The following is a 19,916-nucleotide window of genomic DNA, read 5'->3' on the forward strand; positions in this document are numbered from 1 at the left end:
ATTCTTTAAAGAGCTTTTCGCTATTAGGCTTCTCTCCCTTCTCTCTTCACTGGCAAAGTCTAGCAAACTAAGTTGCAACTGAAGTTAGGAGAGTCTTTTGTATGTCAATCTGGGTGTGCAAAGTTAGTCCAAACTTTATAGTTTAGTTTCTACACTTCACATATCCACCTGTGAAATGGGCCTAATTCCAGCCTCTTCGCTCCACGGATACTGCGAACGAAGACCAAATCACTCACACCAGTACAACAATAAGAATGACGGGAAAGGCCAAGAAAAAATAAGCCAGGAAGAAAAAAACAGAACCATAGAATCATTAAGGTTGGAAAAGACCTCTGACATCATCCAGTCCAACCACCAGTCCAACCCCACCGAGCCTACAAAACCAGCTCACCAAGTACCATGTCTACATGCTTTGTGAACCCCTCCAGGGATGGAGACTCCCCTCCTGCCCTGGGCAGCCTCTGCCAGGGCTTCATCACTCAGTCAGTAAAGAAATGTTCCCTAACACCCAACCTAAACCCCCTCTGGCACAACTTCAGGCCACTTCCTCGCATCCTATCGCTTGTTAGCGAGGAGAAGAGACCAACACCTGCCTTGCTACAGCCTCCTCTCAGGTAGTTGTAGAGAGTATTGTCTTCTCCAGGCTAAACAACCCCAGTTCCCTCAGCCACTCCTCAAAATGCTTATTCTCCAGACCCTTCACCAGAAAGCAAAGCGTGGACTAACACATAAATCCACATGACAATACAAATACAAAAACATTCACTAGATTCTCATTAAATGAGGATGACATCTTCTGAGCTGAAAGAGACACACATCCTTGGAGAGAAGTAACTGTGATCCTGCAATTAGCCCTGCCTCATAACAATGTAAATATTTACAAAGGAGAGGAAAGGAAAGTTGTGGAGGCAATTCCAATCACGGCACTTCCATAGTTCTGAGTACTCGCCATCGTGACCTCAGCTGCTTTCCCTTAACACAGGGTGTTCATGCCCATTTTCCAGATTATGTTTAAAGGCTAAGGAAATATCCTCAGTAACTTCCGGCCACTGCACTGGTCAGCCACAGCTACAGAGCCTTCAAATTGCAATCTATGTGCAAGATCTTTCTTAAATCTGTGCCTTGCCTTCTGCACCTGCGGCAGGACCAGAGAGGGCAAGATGCTCTGTGTCAGATTTCAAAGCCTCTGCGGGCAGCAGTCGGATCTGGTGGACTTTGGAGAATTCCAACCCTGTCCACACTTGCCAGACTCCTTTGCCATCTTCTCTCTATTCCTTGCGACTGAGGTCAGTCTTTTTATCTATCATTTCTGGACTCTTGTGTCTTCTGATTACTTGCAGTAAGTCGAGACTATCCTCAGATTTTTGTTCCCAGTTCCTTCCCCTGCCACCTCCAGCTCCTCTGACAGTGCTAGTTTCTGGGCTACCAGTCCATTTGCTTGACCATTGTCAGCTTCCTCTTCCCCTCCTAGGAGCTGAACTATTTCTATATGCACTGCACATCCTGATGCTTTTCTCCTTTTCACTGCTTATAAGATTTTATTTGGAGCAAAAAAAATCAATAAATCAAGACCAATCATTTAGAAAGATTCCCACACTGGTATAGTCCGATGCCAGTGTCATTTGGATACTTCTCCACAGGGGACCAGGCCTCCACTTCCATTTCTAGAGTCCTCAGCAGAAACCTGTATTACCCCAACGTCGCCAAAGTGATGCTCCCTTTCATCCACAGTGCTGCACATCATCAGAAGACAATGTCAACGAAAATACTAAGCACATATCCAAACCCAAGATGAACACTTCCTGAAGGTAGAATCTCAAGTACATTTTGTTAAAAAGTTGAGAAGACCAAGGAACTATCAGAATATCCAGTGTTCACTGGAACAAAGACTTTAATGACAAACCAGCTGGTTCTGGAAATGCGGTACAGGAAAACCTCAGGTGCTGTTTGTTTTAAATGTCAGTGGAGGCAGCCAAGAAGAATAAACAATTAGGATCCTACACAGTATTTCCCTAGTCATTAAATCATTTAGAAAAACAACACAAATTACTACCTATACATTTCTCTTGCATCCCTGTACAAGTCACGTTCAGACCCCAGGAACAGCACAGTATTAACAAGGAAACAATCCTAAACCAGCCTACCATGCTACATTTTCCATTTTACATCATTCAAACTATGCTTACGCATCCTTATTATGTCCTCTGCAAGAAAAGAGATTCTGCTCTTTTAAGTTATTGTAGATTTGTGTGTAGCTCACAGCAATGGTGTTTTAAACGTTCTTCACTTGGAGAAGTTCGGGACCGAACCTGACGGTGTACACCTGTAAGCACAGGACACTGACAAACTATGCTGAATAACTCCTGAAGGCGTTCTCTACAGCTTAGATTTACTCCTTTTGGTGGTGCAGAAGGAAATGTGATTAGAATTTATCAATCCTAGTAAAAACTTTCATTTAAATGTAAATTTTACTGGTGTTCCTGTAGTAGTTTTGGCTACATCATACTTCACAGAAATATTCAGTTTACTTTAGAAAGCCTGGAATAAGAATCTTGGACAAAATGATGCAATTCAAAATGCCAAAAAAAAGTACTAAAAACATAACCTTGGGCACATAAGGAATTCAAAGTCTAACTATATTCATATGAAGTTAAAGCAATTCAACAGAAACCAAAATGCATTTTGAAGCAAACAGCAATTAAATTATTGTTCTTTCCTACAATTAAATCCTACCAGCCTCTCCAACAGCATGTTGTTTAAAATGTAAATATTCTAAATTTACTGCATTCAACTAATCTCAACAAATACTTTTACATCAAAGACTTAAAACAACCCCTACCAATAAAAATTCACCCTGATTTTGTTTCCATATAAACTGTTCATTATTCAAAGGATTTTATACGGAGTTCTTAATTTAATTTGAAAAGAACTCGGAGAATACAATTGGCACAATGCTTTTTTTTGTCTAATAATGCCAGTTCGCACAGTTTGAAAGTAACTTTTGATTCACAATGTAAGAATACAGCCATTTAATGTTTGCAGAAACACACAGAAAGGACAGTTTGTGTCCATCTTACTTTTTAACTCTGGATCCTAAACTGCAACGTATACCTGTTTGTGCCTCTAGAAGTGCTTTTCTATCAGTTCAAACCCAAACAAATCTATTCCAGTAGGAACACAAAGGACAACAGCCAAAAGACTGACATAAGCTTTTTCCAGATACCCTAATCATTTCAGATCTTGTAGAGGTGTTAATCCAGAGGAGTCACAATGATCTCTACCAGCTTGTAGCCAGTCACAAGCCACGTGCCTGCATTTTATCTGACCTCTACTTCAAGATGTAATTTTTAACACCTGCAATGTTTTAACCAAATCTTTTTTTTTTCCCTATAGGAAAAGTTACCAGAATTGCAAGTGCAACGCAGTTTAGACTCGAAAATGTACTTACTGCCTATGTTAGATGACACTGAGCCAGGGTCTAACCTCCCTGATGTCCATTTAGAACCCTCTTAATTGTTTTTATTAAAACTTGGATGGTCTTGTATATTGGGAACTTGCATGAATAAGTGAAATAAAAACATCCTTCTACTAGAAGCTGGAAGGTACTGGCACAATCAGTATGTCACCTAGAATCTCGAAATACTTAAACACTTCATGTTGTAAATCCTCATACTCAACACAAAAATGCTTCTGTGCAAAAAAGAATTAGTTTTGCTTATTTCTCCAACAGAGGCAACAAATACAGTGTTATTGCTTAAGCCATGAATCTCAAGCGCTGATAGGCAATGATTTAATTGCCAACTAGAACAGATTTACTGTACAATTAAACTGCTATTTGATTGGTTTAATAGGTCTTAAAAGTTGACAGTACTACACAAGACAGCAAGGTGTCCCGAGGAGAGAGAAGGACCTTACCTACATCAACCATGAGAAGACGAGTGAGAGCCGTGTAGAACACTGTCCGGCACCTGAGGTCACTGAGACTGTAATTATTGCTGATGTCCAAGAAAGGGAAGTGCTTACTCTGTTGAAACACAAGCACATGAAAAGTTAAGTGTTCGACATAATTCACCTCTCACAACATTATTTACTGTAGCAAGGAAACTTACTGTGTGATTTTGAAGCATGAATTTCACAGCCTCAATTTTCACAAGCCTTTTCAGGAGATTATAAGTAGCAGGGGTCAAGGAGAAATGAGCCTCATAGCATTACAATTACATTATCAGGTTGAACAAACCTGCAAGAGCTTTTTGCGAGGAAAAAACCTGAAACAACAACAAATTCCTGTTTAAAAAATATCTGAATTTCATCTAGATATCTCTGTCATGGAGATATTCTTTAGAACATTAAAGACCATAATCTATTATTAATTAAAGCAATTACTTTCTGTGGCATATATTCAAATAAAAAAAGAGACGAATGAACTAAATTATTTCTCTAATTAAGCGGAGAGTTTCTGATAATAAATGGGTGCTGGTTTTCCCCCAGATAGACCCATGTTACCAGCCTGCAAAAAGAAAAGTGCTTTTTCAAGCGCCCGTGCTGAGGACAACTGGCACTTGGCACCGGGACTGGCAGCAGCCCTAAGCAGCTCTGAAGTAATGGCCTCGAAATCACAGAGGTGATCTTCCAGACCTGCCAAAACCCACATTTCATTTGCTTCAGTTACAACAGATAAAAGTGCATCTTACACAAGCTAAGCTATGTTAAATGCTGAACCAAAGTATCATCGGATGTATAAGAACTGAACGGACGTTTCTTAAGAACACCTAAAGTCTCAGAATCAGAGCAAAGCGCATAACAAGGTGGCACAGCTGGGAATTCTGGATGTACCTATGGACATGTCTACAGGAATCCCAGTTTCTTCAACTTTATAAACTATAACGGCAATCTGACTACTGCTAAGGACGGATGGCAATCCCTCACTTGTCAAAGCCAGGGACAGCCCCAACAGCAGGTAACCGCTGCAGCACAGAGCTGGTCCCCCAGGAAGGTCCACTGCTCCGGGCTAGGCACCTCACCAGCCGAGCCAACTGGTACCCGGGCAGCAGGTCCTTGCCCTGGGCCACGAGGATAAGCTGAAATCTGTTTGCACCTTCCTGTACACAAAGGCTTCCAGGGAGACGCATTCTAAATGACACAAGCAATGTATCTCCTGGATTGCATATATTCTACAGATGACACGTTCTAGCACAACTTACTATGAAGTTACATCTGATGAAATTTCATCTTTTTCTTAATGTTTCTTTTAAAAAGCATGAGAAATCAAAAAATCAAAAGCTGAGTTTGCAAACATGCTGTAGACGACCTTAAGGGTTGGCTGGTACTTGTTTCACAACGTGAATCCTTTCCTGGCTGTGTGAATGATGAACACCTTTAATAGCATGAGCACACACAAATTCCCTGTCTGATACAACTCAGACATTTGGGGTTAGGCAAAGGAGATAATGCTGCGCATTCCCATAAAAGCCACGCTGATACCCTGGTGCGCTCTTGTGCAGAGGTGACTGCTGCTGCGAGGGATGCTGGCAAACAAAAAGCAGGAGAATGGCCAAAGCAATGGCCTGGATTTTCTGACTCCTGCTTCTCCTACATTTGACATTGAATTCCTGTATGACTAGCAGCGAGTCAGTTAAATTTCACTGTCTCAGTTCTGCATCTGTAACACAGAGATATAAAAAAGCTTTGTGATATCAAGCATATCAATACACTTCTTCAGGAATGTCATGGCAGGGGGGTTGGAACTGGATGATCTTTAAGGTGCCTTCTCACCCAAACCATTCTATGATTCAATGATATGATAACCACTGAAGCCACCAAAGGAATGACATGACTTTCAGGCTTGTACATTCTGCCGTGAACCAGGAGCCCAGAGTTTACCAACCACTGTTGATCCCTGGCACTCACAAGGTTCTTTAAAAAATAATCAGCATGACTGCGCTACAGACAGGATCAGAGGGCTGGAGCACCTCCCATACGAGGACAGGCCGAGACAGTTGGGGTCATTCAGCCTGGAGAAGAAAAGGCTCCAAGGAGACTTTATAGAGACCTTCCAGTACCTGAAGGGGCTACAAGAAAGCTGGAGAGGGGCTGTTCACAAAGGCTTGTGGGGATAGGACAAAGGGGAACGGGTGTAAACTGGAGAGGGGCAGATTTAGACTGGACATAAGGAGGAATTCCTTCACCGTGAGAGTGGTGAGGCCCTGGCCCAGGTTGCCCAGGGAAGCTGTGACTGCCCCATCCCTGGAGGTGTTCCAGGCCAGGTTGGATGGGCCTTGGGCAGCCTGATCCAGTGGGAGGTGTCCCTGCCCATCGCAGGGGGTTGGAACTGGATGGGCTTTGAGGTCCCTTCCAACCCAAACTATTCTGTGGTTCTATGACTGCATAACTTTAGGCTGTACGGTAGCACCGAGAGTCATGTACAAACACAGAAGATCCTACAAATACCCACAGCACTTATTATTGTTACTATTTTCTTCTTCTTTGAGTGCTTGCTTCACTGCCGTTCCTGCGCGTAATTGATTGAAGGGTTCGATTACTTTTATGGGAATAAACAATTTCCATTTTCATTTTAAACGAATTAAATTCTTTTTAAGCAGTTAAAAGTGTAAGAATGGGTTTTATAGCTGCTACTGGAAAATCTCCTAATCTAGTTTTAGGATGCTGTTCCTCTGTCAATCTATAACAGCTGACATAGCATTACCTGGTTTCATATTGCAAAGCTACACAGTTGGTTCCCCCCACTGGAAGGGAGAGTGTCTCAGAACAAAGACATGGATAAAGAATTTTTGAGACACCATAAATATTTTACCCCACGTTATTGTACAAATAACAAGGAAACTGTAGTTATTTTGCTACCAAAAATATACAGCGGAAATGTTAATTATTAGGAAGAATTGAACGCGCATGCGGGAGCACTGTGGCTTCAAAGACATAAAGGAATGACTAACATATTCCATTATGTAAATGAATTCAAAGAGATTTCACCACTGATCAGCTAGGAGGGACATAATGATTTATAATTCAAATAACTGAGCTTTGAAATCAAATTGGGCTAATACATTTCGAAATATGCAAACCTGGAATAATTGTGAAAGTAATGTAAACCATGACATCGGCTCCAGTCATTTGTTGTCTTTGTTGCTAATACTGTCTTATGGTTTTCCTTCTCCCCCCCACCCTGTTATATAGGACAGTTGTTGGAATTATGGTTCACTTTTAATTCTAGATTACCCTTTAGAAAAAGGATAATACATATAAAAAGAGAAAACCACCGATTTCTAAGACTGTGTAGAAGCTGATTGACGTACAGGAAAATACTGAAATTAAATAAATTATTATTTTAACCTTTCAGGCTAGCCACAATTTCATCTATATGAAATACTGAAAATTGATCCACTGGATCTAGCATCTTAGCAATGCACTATTTCTTTCAAAGCAATATATACTTAATGCTTTTTAAAAAAATTCTAATATAATGTGAAAAGGCCAAAGTTTGCAATGCCAGGAAGTAGTTATAAACTACTTCATATGTTTGAAATAAAAAGTACTTCAGTATTATTATTAAAAAAAAAACTATCAGCAGAGTTTTTTATAGGAAAAAAATACATATCTTTAAAAGCCAAAATGACCAGTGAAATTGGGTTGTACATCATTTTCTGGGAAAAAGGAAAAACAGCCTCGACAGGTGTAATTTATCATTTTTCTGATTTAATACCAAAGAAATATATTAAAATAATAAAAAGAATCCTGAAATCCTCAAAATTTGTAGTGATAAATAGCCCTCCCTGTCTTTATTGCATTATGCCTACTAACAGAAATATTGCATGGTGGATTTTGCCAGACAAGGACGATTATTTTCCAATAAAAAGTTGCATATTAAATTCCAGCACAAAAGTGGGTGTCTAATACTTCTGAAATCTTTTATGGCTTGCCAGGGAACACAATTTTAAACTTAACTAATACAACATCATGGGGAAGCGAACCAGCATTAAAGCTGCCTTTGCACAACCCCACCCATCGATACAGAAATGCTGCTGTTCCCAGAGTTTGAAGTGTTTCCATTGAAGTCTAATTGAATCAATTCTTGGTATTTATGTTTTTAGTTAGTCTCCAAGTCTTTAAACATTCCACATCAATGCTTGGGATGTACATGTATGAGAAGAGTGCTGGTTTATGTCCTGAATGTGAACAAGGCTCTGAAACTGCTCTTGCAACAGTCAGCGAGCTTCTGCAAAGGTAAAGAAAACCAATTTCATCACAATTCTACTCTTCAGGAGAACTTACGTTATCAAATATGTACTTTTTCATCTTTTTCCGATATTATTATACCCATTTCATGAGCAAGAACTCACTTACTGCAATTATGATTTGACTGAATTGAAAACTAAAACTATCTTAGACATTTCAGCCTTGGAAAAGTATTGTTTGCACCAGCAGTTGATGCTGACCCTTTTGGAAAGCTACCACGTGAACACACGCCTTTGAAAGCCTCCACAACACAATAGGAAATGTGAGATGCTCGTTGGCTATAGCAGTGATAGGAGGCTGATTATTTCATACATACATACCTAAATAAGCAAGCACTTCATTAGGTGCACCGTGTTAAATTTCTTGGTTATTTTGTAAGTGTTCTGAACCCCACTGAAGCAACAAGTACATGGTATAAAATAGAAGAGAGCTCATTAGTCTCCTCATAAATCTTATTAATGAAATAAATGTCCCCCATTCTGTTTTTGTGAAGTTCCCAAGTAATGCTTCATTTTCAAGTCCTTTCCAGTCCTGTTTCTGTGATGCCACGAGAACATCAGTGCATGCGTATTTAAAATATCAAGTTAGCTGCTTAATGGTATTTCAAGTAAACATACAGAAGTACACATTGTATGATTTTCATTAAACAAAATTCACTTATGGAATGTGGAAATCCACACTCATCTTTCAACCCAAGGAAATATATTAAAATTCTCATACGGTAAAGAGTTCTGTTGAAAAATAAAATGATGCCAATTGTCATATTCCAGCTGCCTTCCCCTCCGCCTGCACATAACAACCTTCTCTAGAAAAATTACTGAAAAGTTGTTTTTATTTTACAATAGCGAAAGATTTCAATATTGAACTTTTTTTTCATGAGTTCTGGTGCTTTATTATTTGTATACCTTTAAATACTGTGTCACATCAAAAATAGTTACTACTTTTTTGTTAAACCATCTTCTGAAAATTCAAAAAGCAACCATTCTTCTTCAAATTATGACAAGTAAGAGAATATTAGAACAGGATGCAAAAGGTTTGCAACAGACAGCAAGTTAGCATCCATGACTCAGGCAAGGAGTCCACAAAAATACTTGAGTCTAGACAAAAATCTAAATGCAAAGTCATGGCTGCTTTATCAGTAGTGATGTTGACACTGACATAGTGAGGAACTTCGAATCATGCAATAATAAAACACGTGACGAGGCTTGTGTTTAAAATCTAACCCATGCGTTGATATCTTCATTGACCAATCCTCAAAGCAGAATGGATCCTGCTCTCAACTGCTACCAGAATCGATCCTGTTCTCAATCACAGAATCACAGAATAGTTTGGGTTGGAAGGGACCTTAAAGATCATCTAGTTCCAACCCCCAATATTGCTCAATATTGCTGAACTCGCCAATGGCATTGACTTGAAGAAGATTAAGGAAGGCGATAGATGGCCACAAGCAACTAGTCACATGACTTCTCTTTTGTTGATAAAGAGTGGGAGAAATAAGCACACATTCTGAAAACAATGCACAGAAAATGATAAACCAAAATGAATATATATTAATGTCCTAATTGGTTTTATAAAGCAGCACTTGAAACAACAGAAGTCTCATACCGACCTTTACCTTATTATTTTCAAATAATATGTTATGTCGTATACAATAAAAAGGATATCCAACAGAAAGGTCATTTAGAAACTGAAGAGTCCTGGAAATCACAGGCTCACATCTTCCCCAGTATTTAAGATTCGTAACACTAGAATAAACAAAGCAAAACACAAGAGTGAGATTTTATGACGCATTTTCCTTTATGAGAAATGCACTGCAAAAGCTCAGAGTAGTAGTGCATTATACTATGAATGTATTTCTGTGATATGTCTTAGGATTTTCCATTTACGAGACATAAATGCTATAAAACCACATCATATCTTCTTCCTGAATAAGGCATTAAAACATTTTTATACTACTGTAACAAATATATTCATTTAGAAATACCCCTATCATCTGTCATGATGAAGTGAATTATCTGAAGCTTACCCCTACTTCTATCTACCCCACTTTTCAACACAGTATCTGTCCACTTAACTTCTGTAGTATTCATCTGCCCAATTCTTCACAAGATAAAACCAAACCATTACAAATTCCATAGGAAAATTTCCAGAGAAGAGATGTGGTATGGAAAAACTAAGGGCCAATTCTAAGAGCTACAGATAAACCCACATCCCAGCAAAACTCCCCCTTGCAGCTCTTGTACTAATCCCTATTTTTCCTCTTCCCTACACCAAACACTTAACCAAAGTCAAGATCCATCAGGATACTGCATTTCCCCAACTGCAACCCCTCTCAGACACAGGCATTTAGGAAGCATACTTTCATTAACAAACCAGCGCACAAATTATGATATAGGACACCATTAGACCTATTATCAGTCCTTGGGGAGCACCACATGAAACAGTTTCCCAACTTTGACAGCAAACTCTTACAGTTAGCCTTCCACTGATACCAGGCGGCTAACGCCAGGCAACGATCTTTAAGGTCCCTTTCAACACAAACCATTTCTTGGTTCTATGGTGAACTGTTCTACCACCTTCCGTAGGTTCAGCTTGAGACATGGAGCACAGAGCTCCTCTACGGCTTCTTCTGTACTGTGTGCAGGCCAGTGCAAAGACTTGGGACACAGTTTGCTGTGTTCACCTAGTAGATTTACTACAAGGTGAAGAGTCAGCAGTAGCATTCAAATGGAAGGGGTAAACTGAAGGCAGTGAAGTGGAGCAATAGCATTTTTCTCAACTAAGGAGGGCTACAGCTGTAAGTTAAGAGTCACTGATCCAGTAGTCAGTCTTTTCCAAACTTTCCTACTGGAATGTCATACAGGTTACTGCTAACAATCTTACTGAAATTGAAACGGCTGATACTTGCTGTTTCTGTTGTAAACTCTAGCCAGTGAGTCCAAGATGATATTAACTTCCCCCTATGTAGCTCAAATACATTTATCACTTAATTACACACAAACTATTCACAACTTTTTCTAGTACTCCTTTGAGAACCCAGGTGGGGTTGATCATTCTAGAATAAGTTGCTTCCTCTTAGATCCCTTTTTTGATGGCAAGTATCGTGCCGTGCCCTGCCCTGCCGGGACATCCACCATCACCCTCAATTGCTCAAAAATCCCAAAGAAAGCGGAATGTCCCTTCCCTCCAGACAGGGAGATGACACTACGTGAGACGCACAGCAGAGTTTCTGGCACTGGATTCATCTGGAGAAATAAAACCAGGCCACCACAGCCTTTTGAGACATAGCCCGCTCAAATAAAACTTCCTGGCTCAGAAGCCCTGCACCTATTCCTGATCATGATACTCAACTGCTAGGGTGCATCTCAAACTGCCTGGTGATCAAGAATGAGTCATTTCAGACTTGTACACCTCAGTTTCCTTGTCTGTAGAAAAACCACAATGATTCGGACTTCAAGCTGTCAGATTTATTGACAAAACACCACAATGTAAGAGACAGACGTAAGGAAGAACTTCTTCACCATGAGGGTGGTGAGGCCCTGGCCCAGGCTGCCCAGGGAAGCTGTGGCTGCCCCATCCCTGGAGGGGTTCCAGGCCAGGTTGGATGGGCCTTGGGCAGCCTGAGCCAGTGGGAGGTGTCCCTGCCCATGGCAGGGGGGTTGGAACTGGATGGGCTTTGAGGTCCCTTCCAACCCAAACTATTCTACGATTCTACATAATTGGTACCAGGTACTTGTACTGCGAGGCAACAGGATTTCAGTTTGGAGAATTGAGAACTTGAAAAAGAGATGTGAAAGGTCTTAAATTATTGCTTCTACATATTCACACGCTAAGCAATGTACTGCACCGCATAAACTAATCTCTTAGTCAGGAAATTATAAACTCAAGAATACAGTTTAAAGCATTTAACTGTTCAGTATTATTTGCTCAGGAAAAGGCAAATAACAGTGCAATTACCAAAGCAGTATTCCTCAATTTAGATTTACAAACAAACATTGATTTACTTTATAAAACCTCTACGAAGAGCTACAGAGGTTCAGATTGCCTTAAAGAAATAGCCCATTCCAGCAAGTCCATAATTCAGTTTATCTCTACTATAGGGAGTTCTGGCGATGTTTATAGTTGCACTAAATCCTTAACAACTATATACCATACAAAGCAATAAAAATGAATTTGGACTACCCAGATTTGACATCAATATCAAATCATAAAACAGCCGTTTTGCAAAAGAACAAAATCTTTGTCCTTCAGTAGCCAGATGTAAGACAGTTAAAGAATAATATGTCACAGTGACAGGTTGAAGAGAGAATTAGAACTATATAAGGAAGGCTCCCCATCCGACTTTCAGGGTACTTCTGAATACATCTATTCGTTTGGTTCATGGTTGTATTTGGACACTGAAAGATGGACTAATAATATAAGAGCTAGAAAGTACTTAAGAGTGAATAGAGGTTGAAAAATTTCAATTACAATTGTAGCAATTCCCATTCCTGTTTCTGCCTTATCAATATCAGGCAAGATGAAAGAGATAGAAAATGTAATATTTTAAGAAACATCTACAAAACCTTACAAGTATCTAAGAAAATTTGTAAAGATCTAGAAAGGAAACTCACAATATAAAATGCAGCTTTCCACTACGTAAGGAAGAGAAGCCAAGGAATGAAAGAAGAGAAACATTTACAGTTCTCGGAGAAATCATGGCAAGACAGCATTTAAATCCAAGTTCTAGTGTCCTTGCCTCTTTCACTCTCAAGTGGCTTATTGATTTAAAATACGAGCTAAATGAAATAGAGATGAATGGACCAATGATAAAGTTTCAGATGAGTCATGGAACGCAAGAACTTCACCAAAAGCTACGTCGAAGCCAGATTCACCGAAGCACCTATAGTAGATGAGCGCTGAGCATGTTTTAAAGGCATGTGCTTTTAAATGGCAGAATACTTTCAATTTTGGTAACAATATCAGTATTGAAAAAATACACACACATAAAACAGCAACAGTACGACTGATCCATACTGAAAGGCTACGAGAATTTTGAACGTTTAAATGAAACTGCATTAAGAATCCGGTGTGCTTTCAAATAATTGCTTTTAGTTTGCCTTTAATAAGAAGACAAGAATAAAACCTTAGTTTCTAAAAGCTGCACCAAAGAAGCTTTCCAGTTTTCCAACAACGTTAAGCTGCAGAATGCCAGGAATGCTGTACCACCTGCACACGCACAGGTTACTGTGCCTCACAGGCGCAGGAGATGTGGCAGTCACAGAAGATTGGCTGGTACCAGCCAGAAGAGATGACACGTGCCACAAATCAGCAGGTTTGGGTGTGGTGGTTTGTTTACGGACCATGTATATTTAGGAATGGTCTTGGTCTCAAGTTAAGGATATCACAAATATACTTCCATTGTAAAAATGAAAGATTAAAAAAAAAAAATCATACATTTGAAACAAAACTTTCAAAGTTGCTTAAGGTCTCTGCTATCCAATTTCCATTAAAGTGCAAGAAAAATGGGCATCCAAATTCCCTGAAGAGACTTTGAAAATCTCTTTCCTACATGGTACTTGAGTTTCAGTAATAACGAAGATAACAATAGGTTGGCAAGAAAGCTCTGTGCAGTCATTTTTTAATTATTTTTTTGTAGACTATCGCCATTCACCATGAAATCTCCGCGTGGCTCAATAACAGTGATTGGATAGATACATTTCATTAGAGCTGGACAAAGGTGAGTATTACAAAAATGCACACTCTGTTGTGAATAAAAGTGCTAAATTTTAGTTTGCTATGATTCATGGAGTCATATCAGTGTGAGTGTTCAAAAAGACATTCAGAGACCCAGACTTTTGATACCTCTGTATTACTTCAACATCGTCACATGAAAAATCTCTCTATTTATAAGTGTGATATGTGCATCCACCATAGTAAAATCATTAGAGCAGTGGGAAAAAAAGAAGGAAAAACCCATCCAAAAGCAATGCCTGGATACGCATCTTTCATTCATGTTTCAGTTATTTTATCATGACTAAAAATACTAAATATTTGGGCAAATGTTTTGTAAACCTATCTCATGATAAATTACTTCCTCCTGAATTTGATAATAATTGAAAGGAACCAGAAGAGGCTCACAAAGAATAAGTGAAGAAAAGGCAAGGTGCTTGCAGCCGAAATAAATACAAGATACTTTTGGCCAAATGCCCAGGACAGGCTCGAGGAGCAGATGGAACTAAAACTGCTCTGGTCTAAATACTTCCTCGCCCCTTACCTGTACAAGGAAGGATCAAGGCAGGTAGCTGGCTCCTGTTCAAAGGCATGACAAGTGGAAGGAAAGGTTTTGGGTACAGTGCCTCATTCCTTGCCTTAAGAGTGCTGGCCACGATCCACTTTCCAGTGGGCCAAGAGGCATAAGAATGTGTGAGAGCACTGTTTTGGGAGGAAGCAGGAGCAACAAAGACAAAGAAAATGGAGGCATAGTCTGTGCCTTTGAAAACCAGTCCCTCAGGGTAACAGGCTAAGAAGAAGAAAATCTAAGGAGACAGGCTGGGACCTTAAGGCAGAGCCCCTCTCCAGAATCTTGTCGTCTACTGAAACTCTCACAGCTCCTTCAAAGTCGCGTTGCTCCCCATTGCATATCTTCACACTCGCATATCCCTCCTTGAACCCGTTGCTATGATGCTGAACGCATCTGACAAGACAAGAAACCTGGCATATTAGAAACATTTTGTTTGAGGTTAAGTATTTTTTCAGTCGGCCTTTCCCCTTCCAAAGCAAGCAAAGACAGTGGATGCTAAAAGAACTATCCTATAAAATACCTGATAAGACTGTGATGGAAGTACAGCCATTAATGGATGCTCTGACTACATAAAACTCCATCCCCTCAGAAAGGGTTTAACAGTAATTCAGTAAAAGGCACATTCATTAACTTCCAATGAAAAGGTGATAAGGGGTCTGAGATCTGATGTGACAGTAGCACTTTAAACCACAGTCAGAAGGTCTAAAGGACACCTATTACATTGACAAATGTCAAAATATCTCTGTACTTTGAAGAATATCCGTTCATACAGTCTTTAATCCAGAAACTGAACAGTAGCTGATGCAGCAACCAGCAGCTATGACACAAGCATTTCAAATAGTTTTGTCTTAATGAAAGAACTCGCCGATTTTGATCGCCAATCTTCCACTGCAAGGCTGCTACTAATGAATTCAAAAGAACAGATTAAAACTACCCACGTGAAAGTGAACAACTGAAAACAGAGAACGCTGGAAAAAGACAGCTCCAGAGAAATGGTGTTCAAAAATCTCAAGAAATCAAAGAAAAATGCCATTTATCCATCTAAACATTACTGAGCTCACATCGGACTTTGGGAAACCAGAAACTCCATATGCCAACCAATAAATCATCACAAAAAGCGATTAAGTCTTGAATGGCAGAATAAAAAAAAATGGTTACTATGTCCTGGTAGACTACAACTTGTTTGATTATCATAAATTCAATTGCTACGTTTACTCCTCGCACCGACTATAAAATGCTTCCTGCATGCATCCTTCATCGAGTTCTTTAATGGCAAAATGGAAGGAAATAACCTGACGTCTTTTGATCACCCCACAGTGCTAATAGCAGATTAAGATAAGGTACTTTCTTATTTGAAAGACCGGTTGCCATTAGCCAGGCAACAACATTCTATCAAGCATAACCCCTCTACTGCACCTAGAGGTTGGCATTAGCAAAACGGAAACTATATCATCTCAAACATCTGTGTGCAGTCACTATATGAGAATATCATCACTTTAATGAGAAAATGCACACTAAAAATTCCTGAGCATTTCCCTTAGCCTCATGTTAAGAGATCATATATATAGCAAATCTCACCTACTTCAAGAGAAAAAAAATGGATCTGCAAGGTAAGACAGAACAGTTGACTAATGGCTTCCTAAAATAATGATGTGGCTAAAAATACTGACTGCATCCACAGTAGAAAGACATCTCATAGTCATGTATCCTGCCCACTGCTGTTACGAAGGTGCTAGGATTACTCTCCATAACAGAGCACCAGAAATGCTGCCAGTCTGGAGAGTCCCATCAGCCCCTAGTTTTTGGACTAGGTACCAGTATGTCATGGTTTCACACCCAGATTTTCCACTCAGCATGCTAACACTTTGGAGAAGCTCATTTAATTTAATTGGCCCAAACATGAATGTGTTTATATAGTAGTTTTCACAGCTAACTCCTATAGCTGTGGACTGAATTGTCCACTTCAAGCTGTAGCATCCCTTCTGTAAAATTAAATTGATCTGCGATCCAATCAATGAACTATTCATATTTTTAGTAAAATACATTAAGACAACAAAGAAAGAGAAAAAAAAAATATAGAGTGTGCAATCTAAAAAGCAGCACTGATTTTTGCTTTTTATGTACCTAGTTTTCTTTCAAAATTTCCATGTAGCATTAAAACTCTATGTTTTTTTCTTAATTTACAGCCCTATCCAATCCAGGCACATGTAGTACTTACCACACAACTCATTACAAGACATACTGTTATTTCCTCAATTGGCAAAAGAAATAGAGATTTACTCTCAAAGGTGGCAACAAGTAGAAAAACAGAAGCAAACTGATGCATCTGGTCTCCAAACAACAGTGCTCTACCCTCCTTTTACCTCAGTCATTCCAGTTTCACTGCAGTTTGAAACCAGAAAATGAAACCTAGCTGTCTAAGCACCACGCACGGGATGCTCCCAGCAGCTCTACAGTAAGCATCCATCAATTTTTCCATTCATGGACCTCCTGTCCTCAAATCCTAACCCAACATCGAGGTTTGATGGGTACTGTTGTTATCCTAAGGCAAGATGTAACACTTGGCTTCTGGTTTTGAGGAAGCAAAGCATTAGTCATATTAGTAAATGACCTTGTCCTAATTGCTAGTTTCTCAAGGTCGGTAGGCACAGTAGCAGAAGACAAGCCGTGTTTAATACCACCTAAACAAGTCATGACTAACCCGGCAACATCAGTAGAGATGTTCAGAGTCAGAGTCTACTGCAAATATTTAAAGGTCTTATGAGTCAGATCTAGAAGAAATCAAGTATATGACAGGATGCAGCGTCTTCCTGACCGTAGAATAAAGTGTAACGTACTTGGCTTCTCTTTCTCCAGGCACACACAGAACTCATTGTCTCCTGAGGACTCCCAGAGTTTTTTAGTGGCTATCCATGGTTTTTTCAGAGGGACCATTTTGTTTTGCTTTAAGAGCAAAAATGATTTTGGATGAAACTCTTTTTGAGGCAGGAGAAAGTACCAAATCTCATGAAAGACATAAGTAGTAAAAGACAAAATCCTGGTAGTTTTGCTGGCACCCAAAGAAAGCGGCTGCAGCAGGAGCAGGAGAAAAAGGCAGGATTATTCTTAGGAGAAAGTATTACAATGCTTATCCACCAGAATAACTCATTCGCTTTCTGCCAAATGCCATGGATGAGAAGACAGCTGATAATAACGTCCCTTATCTCCTTCAGCACAAGTCCTTAAAATACTCCTCCATGAATCTATACTTTTAAGGAAGCAAATTTTGCCAGATCTTGCCAAAAAGCAATCCAGAAGAGCTTCCCCCAAACAAAGACAGATCAGTTTTACATGGTCAGTTCCCTACTATAAATTACCATGAAGCTTTACAGGCAATTCCACTGACATCTGAGGGTGCCAGGAACAAGAAGTGGGGAAGCGTGGGGACTGCTTACGCCAGGCTGTCACTGAACAAGAGGCTATGAAATCTCAGCTCTCTTCTCCCATAAGCCACTTCCAGAAGTGATGCAGGCATCGTGAGGTCATATCTAGCTGCAAGCATTTATTTAGGGCCTACAGTACCTTCAGAAAACAAGATACAGGTGCTTCTGAAAATGGCTACCCCTTACCTCAAATATCTACAATTTATGGATGACATTTTTCTAGCAAAGAGCAAACAACGACAAAATATAACTCGGATTTTATGTAAACACTGAAGACAAAACAAAATACATACAGCCTGGAACCCAAGCACAAACTCACATTTTTGTCATAAATGTTTCCAGAACGTGGTTGTCATCTGCTACTCCCAAGACTTCTGACATTCGGGCATACACCTGCAAATAATATTACAGACATAAATATTACAGACATTTACAAGTACCAGCGTTTTTACTTAGTTTAAAACCTCCTCTATTCTGCTTTTGCATGAGAAGAGTCCAAGCACAAATGCCCATCTATCCAACGCAGCTGAAGCACATGGAAGAGATGCCTTATGCACTCTCCGATGGCATTTTCTGATAGGCTTCTACCTGCCCCTGCATACATTTCTTCCCACAAAGGAGATGTAAATTTTTCACATTAAACACACTTTGTTGACCACAAAACAATACAGCATTTATTAAAAAAACCCTCTTCTAATATAAAAAATGGTGAAAACATGGAGAAAACATTCTTCTGTTTGTCTGTGGGATGCGATTTAACACTCCTTTTGCTTGCATTTGCAAGTTCTTGCACTACCAGTCATAAAAACTGGTTGATTAGGTACTCTAGACATTCAGCTTTCTGTTCTCAAAGGGAGAAGAAAGGCTTTGGCAGCCAAGTAACTTGTAGCTGTGTGCTTTTCGCTCTCGTTTCAGATACAAGACAGACATTACCTGCCAAGTTTTCCCAGCATCCTGCCTATCCGATCAAACTGCCGTAACAATGCAGAAACAAAGGCACAGGACACATCAAGTATACTTTTTCTTTACCGTGTAATCCTCGTAGAATTTTTTGGTTATTTTAGTAGTCTTAACATTTTGTTGGATTAGCTTGACTTCAGAAACAGTGGGGAGACATGCCCTGCAAAATGACCCACCCCCTGTCAACGCACTCTACCCTGTGCTCAAGCAACTCCGCTATTTGGTTATGACTGGGCTAAAAGCAGCTCAGTCGGTCCGTACGCTTCGATTCAGTCATTTTAACCTTTCGTGACACTAAACCGAATATTATGGGTTATGTGTAGTTCTTCCATTTGAGGCGATGAAGTCAGGCACCACCAAGGTCTGCTGTGAGCAGCTGCCCAGCGGCGAAGACCTGGTGCCATCTAGCTGTCAGTCCTCTGCTTTGACATCCCATCTCCCGCACAAGTGTCATCCAACCTCGGGGAACTCAGCACTTCTCTCACTGTCCTCAAACTCCCTCGCACCAACTTCACCTTTTGATAATGATGCAATCTTTGCTTGAAGACAGCAAGATTCTGCCTCTGAGGAAGTCAATTAAACAACTTGTTTTCATGTCCCGAGGATTTAAATATTAAATCGGAGCACAATAAAGGCACGAGTAAATAAACATGCACCAGCAATTGCACCAAGATCCTGGATAACTTAGCTTGTAAACTAACATATCTTTTTAGATTTGTATGAATTTAATTCATTGTGACAAACCCGGTAGCGAAAGGATAGCCAAGATATGAAAAAAAATGTAATATACGATCTTTCAAACTTTGAAAAATATTATGTTCACACTGCAAATGTGAAGTTAACACTTACAGTATATAAATATAGCTAAAATAATATAAGCAGAAGCATAAATATAAGCATAAATATAAATTCTTCTAACCAAATCACCTCTGTAAACAGTGCACTGCTGAAATGCTATTGCAGCTGCAATTTTAGCCAAATGTAAGAACTGTGCTTGATAA

The 19,916-nt window shown here is 39.7% G+C and overlaps 1 protein-coding gene across 6 annotated transcripts in view; it reads right to left on the reverse strand.

The window, feature by feature from the left end:
- The window catches only part of RANBP17 (RAN binding protein 17), a 159,040-nt gene that overhangs the window by 58,183 nt on the left and 80,941 nt on the right, over positions 1–19,916 (reverse strand). For 5 of the 6 annotated variants that reach the window (XM_054079560.1, XM_054079559.1, XM_054079557.1 and 2 more), the window contains 4 exons: positions 18,275–18,348; positions 9,915–9,995; positions 4,110–4,173; positions 3,916–4,024 (listed from right to left, as the gene is read on the reverse strand). In XM_054079560.1, the coding sequence (XP_053935535.1) occupies positions 3,916–4,024; positions 4,110–4,173; positions 9,915–9,995; positions 18,275–18,348 (328 nt within the window). The remainder of the gene's footprint in view (positions 1–3,915; positions 4,025–4,109; positions 4,174–9,914; positions 9,996–18,274; positions 18,349–19,916) is intronic. The other variant, XM_054079556.1, reaches the window with a different exon arrangement.

This window comes from Cuculus canorus, chromosome 14 (assembly GCF_017976375.1).
Source record: "Cuculus canorus isolate bCucCan1 chromosome 14, bCucCan1.pri, whole genome shotgun sequence".
Classification (NCBI taxonomy): Eukaryota; Metazoa; Chordata; class Aves; order Cuculiformes; family Cuculidae; genus Cuculus; species Cuculus canorus.